Source organism: Penaeus chinensis, chromosome 36, assembly GCF_019202785.1.
Source record: "Penaeus chinensis breed Huanghai No. 1 chromosome 36, ASM1920278v2, whole genome shotgun sequence".
Taxonomy (NCBI): domain Eukaryota; kingdom Metazoa; phylum Arthropoda; class Malacostraca; order Decapoda; family Penaeidae; genus Penaeus; species Penaeus chinensis.
The window spans coordinates 28,606,315-28,627,756 of record NC_061854.1 but is presented as its reverse complement, the minus strand read 5'-3'; the positions used below and the strand labels follow the sequence as shown (position 1 = coordinate 28,627,756).

At 38.2% G+C, this 21,442-nt stretch overlaps 4 protein-coding genes across 5 annotated transcripts in view; 2 read left to right on the top strand and 2 right to left on the bottom strand.

Annotated features, from left to right (window-relative positions):
- Positions 1 to 2,423: 2,423 nt before the first annotated feature.
- LOC125044680 (heat shock 70 kDa protein cognate 4-like) lies at positions 2,424 to 4,657 on the bottom strand. The gene is made up of 3 exons (XM_047641494.1): positions 4,521 to 4,657; positions 4,229 to 4,400; positions 2,424 to 4,013 (listed from the first exon to the last, which is right to left on the bottom strand). The coding sequence occupies exons 2-3, from the start codon at positions 4,397 to 4,399 to the stop codon at positions 2,424 to 2,426; spliced, it is 1,761 nt and encodes a 586-aa protein (XP_047497450.1). The 5' UTR covers position 4,400; positions 4,521 to 4,657.
- A 1,360-nt stretch (positions 4,658 to 6,017) lies between these two features.
- On the top strand, positions 6,018 to 8,556 carry LOC125044679 (heat shock 70 kDa protein cognate 4-like). 2 transcript variants are annotated; one of them, XM_047641492.1, is made up of 3 exons: positions 6,018 to 6,122; positions 6,311 to 6,482; positions 6,661 to 8,556. In XM_047641492.1, the coding sequence occupies exons 2-3, from the start codon at positions 6,312 to 6,314 to the stop codon at positions 8,392 to 8,394; spliced, it is 1,905 nt and encodes a 634-aa protein (XP_047497448.1). In that variant the 5' UTR covers positions 6,018 to 6,122; position 6,311; the 3' UTR covers positions 8,395 to 8,556. The 2 variants fall into 2 exon arrangements, with proteins under 2 accessions (XP_047497448.1, XP_047497449.1); XM_047641493.1 differs by having other exon boundaries at positions 6,023 to 6,122; positions 6,294 to 6,482.
- Positions 8,557 to 10,880: 2,324 nt separating this feature from the next.
- LOC125044762 (heat shock 70 kDa protein cognate 4-like) lies at positions 10,881 to 13,502 on the top strand. Its single transcript, XM_047641674.1, has 3 exons — positions 10,881 to 10,978; positions 11,241 to 11,412; positions 11,634 to 13,502. Exons 2-3 carry the CDS (start codon positions 11,242 to 11,244, stop codon positions 13,365 to 13,367), a joined length of 1,905 nt encoding a protein of 634 aa, XP_047497630.1. The 5' UTR covers positions 10,881 to 10,978; position 11,241; the 3' UTR covers positions 13,368 to 13,502.
- A 6,266-nt stretch (positions 13,503 to 19,768) lies between these two features.
- The window catches only part of LOC125044993, a 5,174-nt gene continuing 3,500 nt past the window's right edge, over positions 19,769 to 21,442 (bottom strand). The window contains exon 2 of the mRNA XM_047642002.1: positions 19,769 to 21,442. This exon is cut by the window's right edge and continues 567 nt beyond it. Within this exon, the coding sequence (XP_047497958.1) occupies positions 20,348 to 21,442 (1,095 nt within the window). The 3' untranslated portion in view covers positions 19,769 to 20,347.

Here is a 21,442-nt window from a genome sequence, read left to right as displayed (position 1 = left end):
CACTGAAATCATTAAACTGGTGTCATATGAATGCGTGCTGCAATGTTATGATCTGTGAGAAAATGAAAACTCAATTCTTCCTCAAATGGACATCGAGCACTTGGCACTCAGCCACACAACCACCCAGAATGATCGCGACAGCCGGCGTTGGTCGCTGTGAATGAACGAGTTCAAAATAGATGAAAATGGTTGTTGATATAGTGATTGTTGGCGTCTGGCTTGATTTTTGATTTTTTATTACTATGGCATGAGTGTATTTAAAATGTATGACTAATGGATTTGTTCAAATTAGTTACCAACGTCTCTGATTTTCTTCGCATTGGTGGTTTACAGAATCACAATAGTGGTATCATTAGTATACTATGTATTGATTCTATAATTATAATTTTTGCTATTATTATTTATCAATATTTTGTTTTTATTATCGTCACTTATATTATAATCATCATTTATTACTATAAAGTATTACTCCCACTACTACTATTTATCAATTTCATCGGTATTCTAACTACATCTTTCATTATGGTGATTGTCAAAGTACTTCATTAATTCATTTCGTGTGGCTTCTACATTTCAATTAGTCTTTGTTGACACCATTGTAACTTTCGGCTGCTTTATTGTTCGTCTTATTCTTCTTTCCTTCGCCTCTTTCTTCTGCCCGAATATTACCTTATTAGGGAACACATTTTACCATGTAAGTTCTGCCATAACGTTATCAAGAAGAAGGTCGAGGTCACAAAGGGTCAATAGAGCAAAAGAGGATAAGAAATACATTTTATTGTGATTTTTATTGCCACTGTTTTCTTTTTTATTATTTCCTTATATTTTCACCTAATTCATTTTTTCACAACCAATTAATAAAGCATCGTTTCTTCTTCATGATAATTATTACATTCATCATTCATAAAATCTCCATTGTGATAATCGTTGCATAGATTTTGTGCTTCCTCCTGTATATGTCCATTTCTCTTACTATTGCTACTGATATTCCCATGCGAAAAATTGTTATAGACGAGAATTTGCGCAGCAGGTCGTGGATTTTCGTGTGTACCAAAACGAGAACCAACAATTTTCTCCATATGGACATGCAGACCTAGCGGAGGGTCAGGTCTAAGGAAAAATGAAGCCAAGAAAGATAGTGAGAGGAAGGGGGTGAAGAGATAAATGAGAAAGAAAGGGAGATAAAGGGAGAGGACTCAGCAGATTTCACTGATTATTAATTTTGTTTTTATGTTTTCATCTTACTCTCTCGAGAAAATGAAGGCACAAGGAAAGGGCAGTAGTACACAAGGAAGAGGCAAACAACATGTATCCCTGACAACGTTCACTTATGCCACGCCACACGTCACAGCAAAATTTAAGTCAGTAATGCAATTAAGTAAAACAAATTTACATCAAGTAAGATTGGAAGTGGAAGATCATATCAAGTGTGGAATGGCAGAAAATATAAGTGGAAACCATAGGGTGGAATGCCATTCATCCCCTTCAAAAGTATTGACCTGATAATGAATTCCAACTGAAGTGACGGGTATATTGGAAAAGAAATTTGGAAATGTCTGGTAGTGTCACAGTTCAGAAAACTGCCTCTCCTCTTGAGAACAAGGCTTCCAAGACTCTTCCTCGAGGGTTGATAAATCATCTATGTTGATATTTTGTATAGGAAGGTAGATGCATTCAACAATGTAAGGTCATGTCATGCCTACCCTCAAAGTCTTGACCTGCAGTGCCATCCACCCCTCAAAGCCTTGACCTGAAAGGGAATATCCTGACATACCATCACTGCTACTCTTCCATGAGGTCCATTATAAACGGTCCTAAAATGGGCTTGAATGTTCTCAGGGAAATCTAACAATTTTCCCTACTCATAATCTCTTGTAGGCATACACAGACTGGGTTCCATGAGGCTTTCAGATATTTCAATGCCTCCTATTTTGCATGAATTCCCTGAAATTCCATTGCAAATATGCGGTGTTATACATGTTATCACTGGCAACAAGTTAAGCCTAGTAAAGACAGCATTATGATAAAACTGCTTGATTACTGGATCCTGATAAACACATTGACGCATGTACAACTAATCAATAATTCAAATGTTTATGTTTAAATAATCTTGATTGGACTTAAAATCACGAGGAAAATCTTACCAGTTCATCGTAAAAGTAATTTCTGTTCAGTAATTCGTATAGTTGACAGTCAACATTTCTTTATTAGTTATATTTAGTTATGAATGGAGTCAGATTCAAAGACAACAAATTCGTGTAATGCGTTTTAATTATAGAAAAAATATAGAAAACACTTATATAAAAATACATAGAATAGCACAACCGGGCAGTATTCATGACATTCTAAGAGAATGCGATCACATTCTATGGATATAAATATATACAAGAACATTAGTACTAATAGTATAAAGCTAAGAATTCTTAGTCAACTTCTTCCACAGTGGGACCGTTTCCTGAGGAGCCACTGTATCCAGGGGATCCAGCTGATCCATGGATTTTACTCGCTATTGGTCGCCACACCTGTTCCAATTCCTTCATCTTGTACTCGTATTCTTCCTTCTCTGCCAACTGATTGGCGTCCAGCCACCTCAACGTTTCGTCTGCCTTGTCTTCCACATGACGCTTTTCATCGGGAGACACCTTGTCACACACTGAAGGTTCATTAACGGATGATTTGACACTGAAACAAAGTGACTCAAGTCGGTTCTTGGCTTCAATGCGATCTCGTTGTTTAGCGTCTTGTTCCCGATACGATTCTGCCTCGTTGACCATTCTCTCGATTTCCTCTTTGCTGAGACGACCCTTGTCATTGGTAATGGTGATCTTGTTCTCCTTCCCTGTGGACTTGTCTACCGCTGTTACGTTGAGGATACCATTGGCGTCCACGTCGAAAGTGACTTCGATCTGGGGCACTCCACGAGGAGCTGGAGGAATGCCACTCAATTCAAACTTGCCCAACAAATTGTTATCCTTAGTCATGGCTCGTTCGCCTTCGTATACCTGAATGAGAACACCTGGTTGATTGTCAGAATATGTAGTGAAGATCTGAGAATGTTTGGTGGGAATTGTGGTGTTACGCTTGATAAGCACTGTCATGACTCCTCCAGCTGTCTCAAGACCCATTGAAAGTGGAGTCACATCAAGAAGTAACATGTCTTTCACAGTCTCGGACTGATCACCACGTAAAATAGCTGCTTGAACTGCGGCACCGTAAGCAACAGCTTCATCTGGGTTGATGGACTTGTTCAGTTCCTTTCCATTGAAGAAATCTTGAAGTAGTTTTTGTACTTTGGGGATACGTGTGGATCCGCCTACCAACACGATTTCGTGGATGCTTGTCTTGTCTAACTTGGCATCTCGTAGAGCTTTCTCCACGGGATCTAGAGTTCCTCGGAAAAGGTCAGAACAAAGTTCTTCAAATCTTGCACGGGTGATGGAAGTGTAAAACTCTTGAGTGAAGTGACTAACCATTCTGTTATCAAAGTCTTCGCCTCCCAAATGCGTGTCGCCGGCTGTTGCCCTGACCTCGAACAATCCCTCGTCGATGCTGAGGATGAACACGTCGAAGGTTCCGCCTCCCAGGTCGAAGATCAACACGTTTCGCTCTCCGTTTCCTACGCTCTTCTTGTCCAGTCCATAAGCAATGGCGGCAGCTGTGGGTTCATTGATGATCCTAAGAACGTTGATGCCTGCGATGGTTCCTGCGTCCTTGGTGGCTTGTCGCTGGGAGTCGTTGAAGTAGGCGGGCACCGTGATCACGGCGTCCTTCACACTGTTCCCCATGTAGGCTTCGGCTGTCTCCTTCATCTTGGTCATCACCATGGACGAGATCTCCTCAGGGTTGAAAGTCTTGCTTTCTCCCTTGAATTCCACTCTCAACTTTGGTTTGCCGCCGTCGCTGATCACAGTGAAAGGCCAGTGCTTCATGTTATTCTGAACAGTTGCATCGTCAAACTTCCGACCGATGAGACGTTTAGCATCGAACACTGTGTTGCTCGGATTCATGGCCACCTGTCCGTTCAAACGACAATATATAAGTAATCACGATTATCATACTAATTAAGATATATATTCATATTTCTTAAATAGTGTTTGGAAATATTCGAAGGTTGACTCATCTTAATTCATATAGCCTCTACTAATATATACTAAATGATCAGTCCGATTCAATTTTAAATATTTTCAGTTGAAAAGAAATGGTTAAAGATGTTTAGCAGTCATCTTACCTGATTCTTGGCGGCGTCTCCAATGAGTCTCTCTGTGTCGGTGAAGGCGACGTAGGAGGGCGTGGTCCTGTTGCCCTGGTCGTTGGCGATGATCTCGACCTTGCCGTGCTGGAACACGCCCACGCACGAATACGTGGTGCCCAGGTCGATGCCGATAGCTGGAGCTGTCATGCTATGGAAGGAAACGTTATTGATAATTGCCATATATATATAAATATATCAGAATATCAATATTTTAAACTGTGATTTCATAAAAAAAAAAAAAAAATGTTAATTAATTTAAGTTTCTTACTTTGTGATGAATGACAATAAATTTTGTTAAGTGCACAATAATATCAAAATATGTTTCTCTGAGTGAGGTCTTTCCGTTGTGTTTGCTATAACGGTTCAGAGACATGGTCACTGCGAGCACCAATATATACGCGACCGTTTTCTGTGGAAGCAACGAGAGCAAAAGTAAGTCTAGAGTTTTGCACCCGCGCACAGAGACATCGAGAACGTTTTTTGAGATTACCATGAAAACAATTATATGCGCATATATATACACTCCATGCACACGTACACACACATGTATGTATTTATATATATGTATGTATACATGTGTGTCTATACATAATAAACAAGCACGCACACACACATGCACGCACAGACATGCAGATCCACACACACATATATAGGTTATATACACATATCTGTATATATATAGTCATAAAGAAAAAAAGAAATGCGACAATTTATATACACATACAGAGATGTAGATAAGTGCATATAAGTATGCATATACTTTTTGATATTTATTGGAAAATCATATACATTTCTATGGAGGTACGTGTATATGTATATATAATTATATATATACTGTCAACAATTCGTAGCAAGATCGGATGGTACACTTTACAGCTCTGTCCAGGCAGCTGTCCTCCTTGTGCGGATGCAGATGCTGTCAGGCTTTCCCTTTGCGCACGAGAGTAAACATCAAAGGGAACCGCCGCATAAAAGGACATTCATAAGACAGAAAGGATAGACACGGCAGACAGGCCAAGCCACACAGGGTCCAGCTCCACCACCTCGTCCTCCACACGGGGACACGGAGGTCTCATATCTATCTTCAACAATAAACCAAGAAATATAATAATTAAGATCGGGCTAATGACAATGGCCATTGTGAAAAATAAAGCAAGAATATGATTATTGTAATAGTAGCAGTAGTAATAAAATATAGTAGTAATGGTCCTAATTCAAATAGCAGTGACGATAACGGAAACAGAATGTTGATAGTATATAATAATAATGACAATGAAAGTAAAATTGATACAAATTAGGCTACACGAATTCTATAACTTTGGCTACTACAATGCGATAATTTCACAGTTGGTAACAAATTGAATTAATATAGTAGTCATACGTTTCAAATACACCCATACAACGTTGATAACAATATCAAAATCATAAATGGCAATGAAAATTATAAGCATTTTCATCTGTTTTGAACATGTTCATTCACAGCAACCCACGCAGGCTGTTGCGATCATTCTGGGTGGTTGCATTGATAGGTGCCAAGTGATCGATGTTCTTGTGAGGAATAGGTTTTTATTTTATCGCAGATTATAATTTTCCATTATTCATTCAATAAAGGCAGATTAATGACTGCAGTGCATATTGCACTCTCCATATTGTTTCTTGACCGTAAATAGCAAATGGAATCACAGTCCTTCGCGAATGCTCGCGTGGCTTCCACAGAAAACGGACGCGTATATATTGGTGGTCGCAGCGGGAACTCCTCAAAACAGTTAAGCTACAAACAGTGCAAACACAACACAAAGTCCTCCTCACTCGGAGATAAATATCCTAAAGTTATTGCAAACCTCACACTGAAATAAGAATTTATCACGAGGTAAGACATGAATGAAATGTCCAACATATCTGTTTAAGTAAAGTTTACAAGTTTTTAATACCATTTGTGAACTTTAATAACAGTAATTTGAAATCGGGGAAGTTCACACTGGAATGATCTTCCCACTCATCATAAAGTTATTGTGAAATAAATTTATTGTCTAACTTTAAGATTGTGCTTTCGTTCAGCATGGCAACTCCAGCTATCGGAATCGACCTGGGCACCACGTACTCGTGCGTGGGCGTGTTCCAGCACGGCAAGGTCGAGATCATCGCCAACGACCAGGGCAACAGGACCACGCCCTCCTACGTCGCCTTCACCGACACAGAGAGACTCATCGGAGACGCCGCCAAGAATCAGGTAAGATGACTGCTAAACATCGGAATCTGATCATTTAGTAAATATTAGTATAGAGGCTATATGAATTAAGATGAGTTAACCTTCGAATACACCCAAATACTATTTAATAAATATTAATTATATATATTAAATATTATGATAATCGTGATTACTTATACATTGTCGTTTGAACGGACAGGTGGCCATAAATCCGAGCAACACAGTATTCGATGCTAAACGTCTGATCGGTCGGAAGTTCGACGATGCAACTGTTCAGAATGACATGAAGCACTGGCCTTTCACTGTGATCAGCGAGGGCGGCAAGCCAAAGTTGAGAGTGGAATTCAAGGGAGAAAGCAAGACTTTCAACCCTGAGGAGATCTCTTCCATGGTGCTGACCAAGATGAAGGAGACAGCCGAAGCCTACATGGGGAACAGTGTAAAGGACGCCGTGATCACGGTGCCCGCCTACTTCAACGACTCTCAGCGACAAGCCACCAAGGACGCAGGAACCATCGCGGGCATCAACGTTCTTAGGATCATCAATGAACCCACAGCCGCCGCCATTGCTTATGGACTGGACAAGAAAAGCGTAGGAAAAGGAGAGCGAAACGTGTTGATCTTCGACCTGGGAGGCGGAACCTTCGACGTGTCCATCCTCAGCATCGATGACGGAGTGTTCGAGGTCAAGGCAACAGCCGGCGACACACATTTGGGAGGCGAAGACTTCGATAACAGGATGGTTAGTCACTTCACTCAAGAGTTTCATAGGAAGTTCAAGAAGGATCTTACCACCAACAAACGCGCACTTCGACGTCTTCGAACCGCTTGTGAACGAGCCAAGCGAACTCTGTCGTCGTCCACACAAGCCAGTCTGGAAATTGATTCTCTGTTCGAAGGCATTGACTTTTACACTTCTATCACCCGTGCAAGATTTGAAGAACTTTGTTCTGACCTTTTCCGAGGAACTCTAGATCCCGTGGAGAAAGCTCTACGAGATGCTAAGTTAGACAAGACAAGCATTCACGAAATCGTGTTGGTAGGTGGATCCACACGCATCCCCAAAGTACAAAAACTACTTCAAGATTTCTTCAATGGAAAGGAACTGAACAAGTCCATCAACCCAGATGAAGCTGTTGCTTACGGTGCCGCAGTTCAGGCAGCTATTTTACGTGGTGATCAATCCGAGACTGTGAAAGACATGTTACTTCTTGATGTGATTCCACTTTCAATGGGTCTTGAGACAGCTGGAGGAGTCATGACAGTGCTTATCAAGCGCAACACCACAATTCCCACCAAACATTCTCAGACCTTCACTACATATTCTGACAATCAACCAGGTGTTCTCATTCAGGTATACGAAGGCGAACGAGCCATGACCAAGGATAACAATTTGTTGGGCAAGTTTGAATTGAGTGGCATTCCTCCAGCTCCTCGTGGAGTGCCCCAGATCGAAGTCACTTTCGACGTGGACGCCAATGGTATCCTCAACGTGACAGCGGTAGACAAATCCACAGGGAAGGAGAACAAGATCACCATTACCAATGACAAGGGTCGTCTTAGCAAAGAGGAAATCGAGAGAATGGTCAACGAGGCAGAATCGTATCGGGAACAAGACGCTAAACAACGAGATCGCATTGAAGCCAAGAACCGACTTGAGTCACTTTGTTTCAGTGTCAAATCATCCGTTAATGAACCTTCAGTGTGTGACAAGGTGTCTCCCGATGAAAAGCGTCATGTGGAAGACAAGGCAGAAGAAGCGTTGAGGTGGCTGGACGCCAATCAGTTGGCAGAGAAGGAAGAATACGAGTACAAGATGAAGGAATTGGAACAGGTGTGGCGGCCAATAGCGAGTAAAATCCATGGATCAGCTGGATCCCCTGGATACAGTGGCTCCCCAGGAAACGGTCCGACTGTGGAAGAAGTTGACTAAATATTCTTAGTTTTTATTCAAATTATGAATACAAATGTTCTTGTATACATCTATATCCATGTAATCACAGGAAGATTTGACTCTGCATTGTGAATGTGAATACTGCCCGGTTATTTTATGTATTTTTATATTTTTGAATAATAAAAAAACTTATTAAAGAAATTGGGTGTCTTTGAAACTGACTCCATACTTACCTACAGAGAAGTGATAAAGATATATTGATTGTTAACTAGACGAAAAATCTGAACAGAAATTACTTCTATGCTGTTTGAGCTGGTCGAATTTTTATCTTGATTTTACAACATCAAATCAAGATCTTTTAAATATAAACGCCTGGATTATGGATTACTTGTGTATGCGCCAAAATGTTTATCAAGATCCGTTAATGAAGAAGTTTTATCAAAATGCTCCTTTTACAAGGCTTAACTTGTTGTCAGTGATAACACCGCCTATGTGCATTGGCGGAGACGATTGACAATTTACTATTGAAGACAACTCAGGAATGAAATGTGTTTTTCACTAATTTATTATCTGCTATCCCACACTTGAAGTGATCTTCCACTTTCAGTTTAACTTGATGTAAAGTTGTTATTTTAAATTGTATTATTGGGTTCATATTTTGTTTTGATCTATCGCATGCCATTAGTGAGTCCTGTCAGGGATACATGCCATTTTTCTCTTGTACTCTTGTGTTTTCCTTATACTTTCATTTTCTCTGGAGAATAAGGTGTGAGCACGAAAAGATACTGCATAACCAGTGAAATCTGCGGGAGCCTTTTTCTCTCTCCCTCTATCTCTCTTTCCTCTCTTCACCTCCCTCTCTATATAGATCTCTCTTGCCGTCATTCTTTCTAAGACCTGAGCCACCGTTGGGTCTGCATGTCGAAACGAAGAATCTATTTTTTCTTTCTTTTCTTCACACACACGGGAATATGCACAACTAACTGCGGAAGTTCTCAGATCTATATCCTTTTTCGTTCCCTACATTTTTGCAAAGAGATAAACAGATTCACACTTCATGACTAATGTTTAGCAAATGGCAATAACTACAGCAGTAGAAGGTTGATTTTCTTTTTTATTCACTCACGGGGACGTCCACAACTAGCGGCGGTAGTTTTCAAGTCTTCATACCTTTCTGTTCCCCACATTTTAGCGAAGAGACAAAAATGATTCACACCTCATGACTATAACAGCAGTGGTAAACAGAAGTAAGAAAGCGTTTACATTGAACAGTAAGAATCACAAAACATTGTAACGTTTATCACAAAGAGGACTTTATGCATGATTAAGATATATGCTGTAATAAAGAAAATAGCGATGTTTCATTGATTATGTCGCGGAAAATAAATTTGGTGAGTGACAATATATATAACAGGAAATCATACAAAAAAAAAAAAAAAAAAATGACAATAAAAATCATACTAAAAATATATTTTTTGTTCTATTGACTCTTTATGACCTCAACCTTCTTATAACGTTATGGTAGAACACAAACAGAGTAATGTATACACAAAGATGAAAAGGAAAGCAACCACAGTAAGAAATGAAAATAAGTCGTGATGTTTCGAGCTCTTCACGAGTTCCTATTAAGACGAATAATTGGTTTATTATTCGTATGAAGAGAAACTCGTGAAGAGCTCGAAACGTCACGGTTTATTTTCATTTCTTACTGTGGTTGTTTTCCTTTTCATCGTTATGTAGAACTTATATAATATGGTAAAATGTATTTCCTAATAAGCTGATATTCGGGGATAAGAAAAAGGCAAAGGGAAACAATAAGACGAACAATAATGCAGCCGGAAGTTACAATGATGTTAACAAAGACCATGTGAATTGAAGAAGTCACACGAAATGAATTAATGAAGATCTTTTGACAATCATCATAATGAAAGATGTAGCTAGAATACCGATGAAATTGATAGATAATAGTAGTGTTAATAACACTAGTGGTAATAATACTTTATAGTAATAAATGATGATTATGATATAACTAATGATAATGCAAACAAAATACTGATAATAAATAAGAGCAATAATGATAAGCATAAAATCAATACATAGTACACTTATCATACTACTATTGTAAATATATGAACCACCAATGCGAAAAAATCAAAGAAGCCGGTAACTTATTTGAATAAATACGGTAGTCATACATTTGAAGTACACATTTCCTCTATTCTGAACAAGTTCATTCACAGCGACCAACGCCGGCTGTCGCGATCATTCTGGGTGGTTGCATGGATAGGTGCCAAGTGATCGATGTTCTTGTGAGGAATAGGTTTTTATTTTATCGCAGATTATAATTTTCCATTATTCATTCAATAAAGGCAGATTAATGACTGCAGTGCATATTGCACTCTCCATATTGTTTCTTGACCGTAAATAGCAAATGGAATCACAGTCCTTCGCGAATGCTCGCGTGGCTTCCACAGAAAACGGACGCGTATATATTGGTAGTCGCAGCGGGAACTCCTCAGAACAGTTAAGCTACAAACAGTGCAAACACAAAGTCCTCCTCACTCGGAGATAAATATCCTGAAGTTATTGCAAACCTCACACTGAAATAAGAATTTATCACAAGGTAAGACATAATGAAATGTCTAACATATCTGTTAAAGTAAATTTAAGTTTTCCATACCATTGGTGAACTTAAATAACAGTAATTTGGAATCGGGGAATAAGTCATAGAAATCTAGACCATTAGAATAACGCCATAGCCAATTAGAATGTTACTGTTTGTGATATTAGTCCGTAGAGTTCACACTGGAATGATCTTCCCACTTATCATAGAGTAATTGTGAAATAAATGTATTGTCTAACTTTAAGTTTGTGTTTTCCTTCAGAATGGCAGCTCCAGCTATCGGAATCGACCTGGGCACCACGTACTCGTGCGTGGGCGTGTTCCAGCACGGCAAGGTCGAGATCATCGCCAACGACCAGGGCAACAGGACCACGCCCTCCTACGTCGCCTTCACCGACACAGAGAGACTCATCGGAGACGCCGCCAAGAATCAGGTAAGATGACTGCTAAACATCTTTAATAATGCTTTACAATTGAAAATATTTAAAAGTGAATCGGAATCTGATAATTTAGTAAATATTAGTATAGAGGCTATATGGATTAAGATGAGTTAACCTTTGAATACACCCAAATACTATTTAAGAAATATTAATTATATATATATTAAATATTATGATAATCGTGATTACTTATACATTGTCGTTTGAACGGACAGGTGGCCATGAATCCGAGCAACACAGTGTTCGATGCTAAACGTCTGATCGGTCGGAAGTTCGACGATGCAACTGTTCAGAATGACATGAAGCACTGGCCTTTCACTGTGATCAGCGAAGGCGGCAAACCAAAGTTGAGAGTGGAATTCAAGGGAGAAAGCAAGACTTTCAACCCTGAGGAGATCTCTTCCATGGTGCTGATCAAGATGAAGGAGACAGCCGAAGCCTACATGGGGAACAGTGTGAAGGACGCCGTGATCACGGTTCCCGCCTACTTCAACGACTCTCAGCGACAAGCCACAAAGGACGCAGGAACCATCGCGGGCATCAACGTTCTTAGGATCATCAATGAACCCACAGCCGCCGCCATTGCTTATGGACTGGACAAGAAAAGCGTAGGAAACGGAGAGCGAAACGTGTTGATCTTCGACCTGGGAGGCGGAACTTTCGACGTGTCCATCCTTAGTATCGACGACGGAGTGTTCGAGGTCAAGGCAACAGCCGGCGACACGCATTTGGGAGGCGAAGACTTTGATAACAGGATGGTTAGTCACTTCACTCAAGAGTTTCACAGGAAGTTCAAGAAGGATCTCACTACCAATAAACGCGCACTTCGACGTCTTCGAACCGCTTGTGAACGAGCCAAGCGAACTCTGTCTTCGTCCACACAAGCCAGTTTGGAAATTGATTCTCTGTTCGAAGGCATTGACTTTTACACTTCCATCACCCGTGCAAGATTTGAAGAACTTTGTTCTGACCTTTTCCGAGGAACTCTAGATCCCGTGGAGAAAGCTCTACGAGATGCTAAGATAGACAAGACAAGGATTCACGAAATCGTGTTGGTAGGTGGATCCACACGCATCCCCAAAGTACAAAAACTACTTCAAGATTTCTTCAATGGAAAGGAACTGAACAAGTCCATTAACCCAGATGAAGCTGTAGCTTACGGTGCCGCAGTTCAGGCAGCTATTTTACGTGGTGATCAATCCGAGACTGTGAAAGACATGTTACTTCTTGATGTGACTCCACTTTCAATGGGTCTTGAGACAGCTGGAGGAGTCATGACAGTGCTTATCAAGCGCAACACCACAATTCCCACCAAACATTCTCAGATCTTCACTACATACTCTGACAATCAACCAGGTGTTCTCATTCAGGTATACGAAGGCGAACGAGCCATGACCAAAGATAACAATTTGTTGGGCAAGTTTGAACTTCGTGGCATTCCTCCAGCTCCTCGTGGAGTGCCACAGATCGAAGTCACTTTCGACGTGGACGCCAATGGTATCCTCAACGTGACAGCGGTAGACAAATCCACAGGGAAGGAGAACAAGATCACCATTACCAATGACAAGGGTCGTCTCAGCAAAGAGGAAATCGAGAGAATGGTCAACGAGGCAGAATCGTATCGGGAACAAGACGCTAAACAACGAGATCGCATTGAAGCCAAGAACCGACTTGAGTCACTTTGTTTCAGTGTCAAATCATCCGTTAATGAACCTTCAGTGTGTGGCAAGGTGTCTCCCGATGAAAAGCGTCATGTGGAAGACAAGGCAGACGAAACGTTGAGGTGGCTGGACGCCAATCAGTTGGCAGAGAAGGAAGAATACGAGTACAAGATGAAGGAATTGGAACAGGTGTGGCGACCAATAGCGAGTAAAATCCATGGATCAGCTGGATCCCCTGGATACAGTGGCTCCCCAGGAAACGGTCCCACTGTGGAAGAAGTTGACTAAGAATTCTTAATTTTATTCATAGTAGTAATACAAATGTTCATGTATATATTTATACCCATATAATTACATGAACGATTTGACTGTGATCGCATTCATTTTTTTATATTTTTGTATAATTAAAACTCGTTTCACAAATTTGTCTTTGAATCTGATTCCATACTTACCTACATATAAGTGATAAAGAAATTACTTCTACGATGTATGAACTGGTAAAATTTTAATCATGATTTTATAACGTCCATTCCAGATTATTTAAATCTAAACATCAGAATGATGCATTACATGAACATTTTTATCAATATCCAATAACGAAACACTTTTATGGAAATGCTGCATTTGCCTATCTGCATTGGCGGAGACGAGTAGAATCCATGGATCAGCTGGATCCCTGGATACGGTGGCTCCCCAGGAAACACTGTGGAAGAAATTGACTAGGGATTTTTGTTTTTTGTTGTCAGTGTGAATACTTATGTTTGTGTATTTTTCTGTCTGCACAATCATTTGACAATTAATTTGCCTGTGATAAGTAAGAATGTCCTGGATGAATTTCGTATATTTTCATAATACGAAACGATAAATAAACTTAGTTTCTTAGAATTGATTCCCATACATTGTCTGAAATCTAACAAGCAACTAGTGAGTATTTTTATATATCTATCCATATATACATTGAATCCGTAACATAAAGCATTTAAGGTTTTGTTCATAATTTTGCAAAATTATCTACATATAAACGCTAGAATAATATTTCTGTAAGTCAAAACTTGCGTTAAGTTTCAGAAATCAGTTTTATATATATATAGAAAGATGTGTAGGATCCTCTCGTTATTTGCAATAGCATGGTCAACTTTTAATTTACCGTGGAAATCAACCGCGGAGTGAGATATTGTTTCCACGGCTATATTTCTCTCGTCCCATACTCGATACCATGGGTAACTTGGTGAAAAATTGTATTAACTGTATTCTGTTGATTGTATTTCTTATTGTGACCTGCCGCATGATATGATATAGGTTGTTAGGATGATGTGGATAAAAAGCAAAAAGGCTAGCAAAGGAAATATTGAATAAACAGATTGTTATTAAAAAAATCGACAAAGATCTCTCTCTCTCTTTCTCTATCTCTCTTCTTCTCTCTCTCACAGTCTGCCGGTTTATCCCTCTCTCTCTGTCTCTGTCTCTCCCACTCTCTCTCACCGTCTGCCTGTTCCTCCCTCCTCCCCCCCCCCTCTCCCACTGCCCCCCCCCCTCTCTCAGACCGTATATCGGTATGAAGAAAATTGTCGGTTCACATTTTTATATAATAACGGGGAAACCCTCGACCAGCTGCGAAAGATAGAATAACATTAATAATAAGAAAAATAACAAGAACAAGTTTTTTATAATGAAGTTTCAAATAAAGATAATTGTATTGTCTTAACTGTGTAAACAAAATAGCGAAAATGATACAAATGAAAATAAGATTTACAAGAACTATTTATGTCTAGTTTTTTATTTTGTAGAGAGAGAGAGGGGGGGGGGGAGAGGGAGCGAGAGAAAATGAGAGAGAGAGAGAGAGAAAGAGAGAGAGAGAGGGAAAGAGAGAAAGAGAAAGAAAGAGAGAGAGAGAAAGAGAGAGAGAAAGAGAAAGAAAGAGAGAGAGAGAGAGAGAGAGAGAGAGAGAATTAAGAGAGCGGAAGAGGATAAGAGCGGGAAAGAGTGAGAGGAAAAGGAGAGAATGAAAAAGCGTGAGAGAAAATGATAAAGCGAAAGAGCACGAGGCAGAGAGAGAGACAAAGAGAAGGAAAAAGGGACAGGAAGACGTGCAAACAGACAAACACACAAATAAATATACACAGACATACGTATATAGACATATATATATACATATGTATATATATGTATATAAATAAATAAATAAATACACATCTCTCTCTCTCTCTCTCTCTCTCTCTCTCTCTCTCTCTCTATATATATATATATATATATATATATATATATATATATGTATGTATGTATACATACATAGACTTACATAAGTGTGTCTATATATATATTTACATATATATCTCTTTCTCTCTCTCTCTCTATATATATATAGAGAGAGAGAGAAATGGATATAATATATATACATACATCTATACATATATATATATATAGACACTATTATTAGTATATGCATATATACATATATATACATATGTATATGTGTATATATAGGAATATATATAAAGATACATACACACACAAACACACACACACACACACACACACACACATATATATATATAAAGCTATATGCACACATATATATGCATATATATGTACATATATATATATATATATATATATATATATATATATATATATATATAGGGAGAGAAGAAGAGATAGAGAGAGACAGAGAGAGACAGGCAGACAGAGATTGATGGACAGATAGAGAATAGAGAGAGAGACATATAGACACACATATGTGTTTATATATATGTATATATGTATATATGCGTGTGTGTGTATGTATGTATCTATATGTACATATATGTATATATACACAAAAAAAATAAACATTATTAAATATATGTATGTATATACATACACACAAGCATACATACATGAACACAGACTCACACACACACACACACATAGATGCAAATAAACACACCTACATATATATGTATGTATATATATACACATACATATATATGTATATATACATACATATACATATATACACGTATATAATGATTATAAATATCCGAGAGGGGAGGAAGAGAGAGGAAAGAGAAAGAGACACATTGAAAGACAGACAGGCAGACAGAGAGTATGGCATGCACATAAGCACGATTTGTGTAATCCATTAAACCAGAAAACCACGTGAGCTCCAAGTTTAACACGTGGTTCTATGTCATATAAAAAACATTGCCTCAGTGAAGTCCTAGATGACGACTTTAGCTGACCTCGTCTGACCTTCAGTTCGCCAGGTCTTCATCAGCCCCCGGTACCCCAGAGCTAGCTGGCCGGACACGCGACGCCGCGCCGCGCATCGTGACTCATCCACTGAGTTGTACTTTTCTCCAGAATAAATGAGTAAATCCGTGTAACACTATTGCAACCCAGCCAGTCACAATCATTATACTAAGGTCTCTTACACACACACACACACACACACACACACAGAGGGAGAGAGAGAGAGAGAGAGAGCGAGAGAGAGAGAGAGAGAGAAACACACTCAGAAGAGACATGTATGGAGAATGAGAGCGAGCGAGCGACAGAGAGAGAGAGAGAGAGAGACATGTATTGAGAGAGCGAGTGAGCGAGCAAGAGAAAGAGATATTTTTAGAATTTGGAGAGACACAACGCTGTCCTCTGTGTCACCTACATACCAGAGTGACAAGGCTCTGCACTGCTGGTATATATGTATGTATGTATATATGTATATATGCAAGGTATTCTGAAGAACATTTATCCTGCATACTCTAGCAAATACAATGAAAAGTAATTTGCAGATCTCATTACTATTTTTTTATTTATTTAACTATTAAGTTCACTTCCCAAACATATCAGGCTTATTCCCTAACCCTGTGAGGATCTCGAATAGATGGAGTTGCCACGCTGGGGGATTGCATGAATACAGTGAAATAAGTTTTTGATAGCAGTCGTTTTTAATGGATACATTTCAGACATAAAAAACATTACAAGCTGAATCATTCATTCTGTAAATCGTTCTGCTGCTACTCATAATCTATTTCCAAAATTGCTTTAGTGTATACGCACTCTCATTTCCTTATATGGATATAATCATCTCCATTTTATCTATCTGGATTAGATTTCGTTAGATAATGCCTCATTCAAAGGATGATGAAAGTACTCTTGATAATCGATATGAAAATGTGTCAACTATGAACACCAAGATCATGGATAATTTACCTAATGGATATCTAACCTTAATGGATAGATACTCTTCATATCAAGCTTGCAATATGGAAATATCTAGCTTTGAGTTTGAAGAATTCAGCATTGTGTTTGTATTGTCGTCCTGGGGCATTCTGCGGGACTTTCAGTTCACTTCAGTTCAGTAAGATTCGCTAAACACGACTCACCCGAGCCGTACACACACACACACACACACACACACACACACACACACACACACACACACACACATATATATATATATATATATATATATATATATCAGCTGACACAACTGTAGATGGCTAAGAGATTCTACCCCCATATATATATATATATAAATATATATATATATGTATATATGCGTATGTATGTATGTATGTATGTATGTATGCGTGTCTGCATGTGTGCGTGTTTGTGGCCCCCAATCTCCCAGCCTTCTAGAGCTGTCTCAACTGATCTTCATTACAGACGCGCGAGTCCTGTTACCCACAGTCCTACACCCTGGCCGCCACAACAACAGCATTCTCACTACAGCTAACGAAGGGATTGACGATTTCATAATGTAATATTTGTTAAGGATATTGCTCCTCGTGGAAACTATTACGTCATGGCATGTATTACGGAAAACGGAGAAATGAATAAAATTGTTATCTCATATTTATTTTGTTATCTTTATTGTTGTTTTATTATTACCATTGTGCCGCTGTTGTTACTATTTCTATCATCTTTATTATCAATGCCATTATTATTCCTCGTTTTCCTCGTATTCGTTCATTATTACTTTCGTTATCATTGTCATTCTTATTATAATTATTATTATCATCATCATCATTATTGTTATTATCATTAGTCTTAAAATTGTTATTATTATTATCATGTTTTATCGTTACTATTATTATCATGATTATTAATATCATTATCATTATCAATATTATAATAATTATTGTTGCTATCATTATTATAATTTTATCTATCTTTTTATTATCATAATTTCTGTTATCATCATTACCATTATATTTATCATTATCATCAATGCCATTGTTAGTTATCGCCTGCATCGTTTTCGTGTTTGTATCGTTATTATTATTATCATAATCATCATCGTCTGCAGCATCACTATTGTTATTATTATTATCATTGTTGTTGTTGTTATTTTTATTGTTAGCAGAATTATCATAATTTTTTACTAATATTACTATTTTTTATTATTACTATTATCATTATCCTTATTATTATCATTATTATTATTATTATTATTATTATTATTATTATTATTATTATTATTATTATTATTATTATTATTACAATTAGTACTATTGTTATTATTACTATTATCATTATCATTATTACTATTATCATTATTATCATCATTGATATCCTGATAATCATTATGACTATTATCATCAACATTATAATTTTATCAATACTATTATCATCATTATCATCATCGTTATTGTCATCATTATCATTACTATCATCATTATCATTACTATTATTATTTTTTATTATCATTTTATTAGCATCATTATCATCATTATTGTTATCATCATCACTACCACGATGATAATAATGGTTATAATAACTATTTAAATCACTGTCGTTATTATCATATCATTACTGTTATCATTATTATAATTTTATTTATAATTTCATCACTATCATTACCATCATTATTATTATAATCATCATTATATCTAGTATCATTATTACTATTATCATTATCATCAACATTGATATTATCGTTATCATCGTTATCATTATCATTATTATTGTTATCATTATTATTATTATCCCTATTATCACTGATATGAAATGGCAGAAAATGTATTTCTATTTGATATTGGAATATGAATTAAGTAATAAAATGCAGCATTCATATACCATCTGTTATCATTGGCAATGAAATAAACCTAAATATCACTGTAAACTATTTTCTTCTCCTTGCATATCAACAACAACAAAAAAGGCTTTGGAGTTTCCGTAAACTTTTTACATCATATCAAAATGACGTTTTAAAATCTTGACTGATACTTCAGCATTTCAGAAGTTATTGATCTCTATTGTGGCATACATGAAGCTTACACTTTACCTGGCAGAATGTGAGTGATAGAATAAAAGAAACCATATCTTAAGAAAACTTTGCTATTAAATATTATGAAAAAGATACGCGTAATTACAAGTAACTGATACAAGACACCAGACAAAAACTCTCGAAGTCGAAAGTTATTCAATACTTATATAAAAGACTGGGCACAAACTTTTCCATAACACACATACTTGTAAGATAATAGTCATAAACTTTTATATGCTCTTCCTTCATCACATACACATACATGCGAATGTATGTATATACTTTTACACACACACACAAAGTACACACACACAAACACACACACACACACACACACACACACACACACACACACACACATACACACACACACAATCACACACAAACACACACATACATATATATATGTGTGTGTGTGTGTGTGTGTGTGTGTGTGTCTGTGTGTACGTATATATATATATATATATATATATATATATATACATTCTTATATAATACTAATGACGCCACTGACATCGCCAAAATAACGCCACTGACATCGCCAAAAAGGTAAAGGAACGATGTCAGTGATTTAATACATGAAGAAAATCATTTACAGGGTAAAATTATCGATAGATTAAACAAATAGCTAAAGTAAGAATTCGAAGAATATATACATATCTCACTCTGAAAATTATCAATTAAAATGATGGTAAAATTGATTAAAATCGCTCAATAGACTGCTACGGGGGAAAACTTTAAGAACTTAAACAATAAAAGACATCAAACATTACTTAGACGAACGGAAAAAAAAGATGCCAACAATGGTTTAGAAATGGAGGGGGGGGGGGGGGGGGTTAGAAAAAGGGGTAATTTGAGTGAGCATTGATAAAAATAACAGAAATATTCTTTCACTGGGGACTCCGTTTGGATTCTGAAACATCTCTTAGAGGCGAGTTTGAAGAGCATAAACCATGTGTGTGTGTGTGTGTGTGTGTGTGTGTGTGTGTGCACATGCATACAATAGTTGATATGCGCTTCATGCCACTGTCAGGGCGTTGAGGCCATCTTCCATGCAGCTCTTGGCTCGAATGGCGATTCCCTTGAAACGACTTCGCAGGCTCGTACTCTGAGGGTCGTCCTCGTGTAAGTCCAGTTTACTGATTTGCTGCGGCAGTGCATCTAATGTGTTGATTACGAACATTCTGTCTGACGGATCCTTGATATCTGCAACTGCCGTACCTTTGATCTCTTTGATGATGCAATGTATGTACTCCTGCGGGCTCTTCATGTTTGGATTCCTCGTTATCTCGTTAATCCTCTCGATGTGCTGGACCGTTTTCTTGATGTACGTGGCAATTTGGATCGACTGGTTGGCAATGTCCTTTTCTAGCTTGTTGACCACTTCCTCGACGCTCTGCTTGTCCATCCTGGCCCGCTCGTACCTGTCCTTCATTGTAGCGTGAGTGATTCTGATGGTCTCGAGCGTCTCGTTTATAGTTTCACACTCGCTTCTGTGATCTCCGTTTCGACAAGGGCAAAATTCGCAGGTGAGGTTTGCTTTCGGACACATGCAGAAAGCGCTTTTCAACGCGGTGCAGGGGTAGACGCACGTCTGCTCGCACGTGGGGCAGTTATGGGCGTGGGTGAACCTCCCGACGATTTCGCTTCTCCTTTTGACAGTTATCGTCTCTTCCCCCTCAAAGGCCTCGTTCCTCCTCATGCAGTCGTTGTACTTCTCGTAGAGCTTCTTCTTGCTCTTATTTTCCAGGAGAGTGTGAACCCTGTTGTCTATGTGTTTTTTGAGCATCATCAGTGACCTTTCCAGATTCATCTTCTCGGCTATGACTTCTCTGGTCAGCTTCAGACTTACTGGCTTGGCAATAATCAGGTCTTCAAAAAATACTTCGTATTCGCCAACGAGGTTCTCCCACTTGAGTTTATTAAGGAGCGCCCTCCTCGTCCCTCCGAGGCAGTTGCTGTAGAGGACGCCGTTGTCGAAAGAATACATTTTGTCAGCCTTGATGTTCATTTCCTTTAAGACTTTACTGACTGGTGGCGCTTCGTCAATATGTGTCGCGAGAACCTTCGTTATATCAGTGGTGTCTTTTCCAAATAAATCTTCGAAATCGTG

Coding starts and splice junctions, on each gene's coding strand:
- LOC125044680 (XM_047641494.1), bottom strand. CDS start 4,399: ATGACAGCTCCAGCTATCGGCATCGACCTGGGCACCACGTATTCGTGC. Junction 4,014..4,228: donor GAGACGCCGCCAAGAATCAG/GTAAGATGACTG, acceptor TTGAACGGACAG/GTGGCCATGAATCCGAGCAA.
- LOC125044679 (XM_047641492.1), top strand. CDS start 6,312: ATGGCAACTCCAGCTATCGGAATCGACCTGGGCACCACGTACTCGTGC. Junction 6,483..6,660: donor GAGACGCCGCCAAGAATCAG/GTAAGATGACTG, acceptor TTGAACGGACAG/GTGGCCATAAATCCGAGCAA.
- LOC125044762 (XM_047641674.1), top strand. CDS start 11,242: ATGGCAGCTCCAGCTATCGGAATCGACCTGGGCACCACGTACTCGTGC. Junction 11,413..11,633: donor GAGACGCCGCCAAGAATCAG/GTAAGATGACTG, acceptor TTGAACGGACAG/GTGGCCATGAATCCGAGCAA.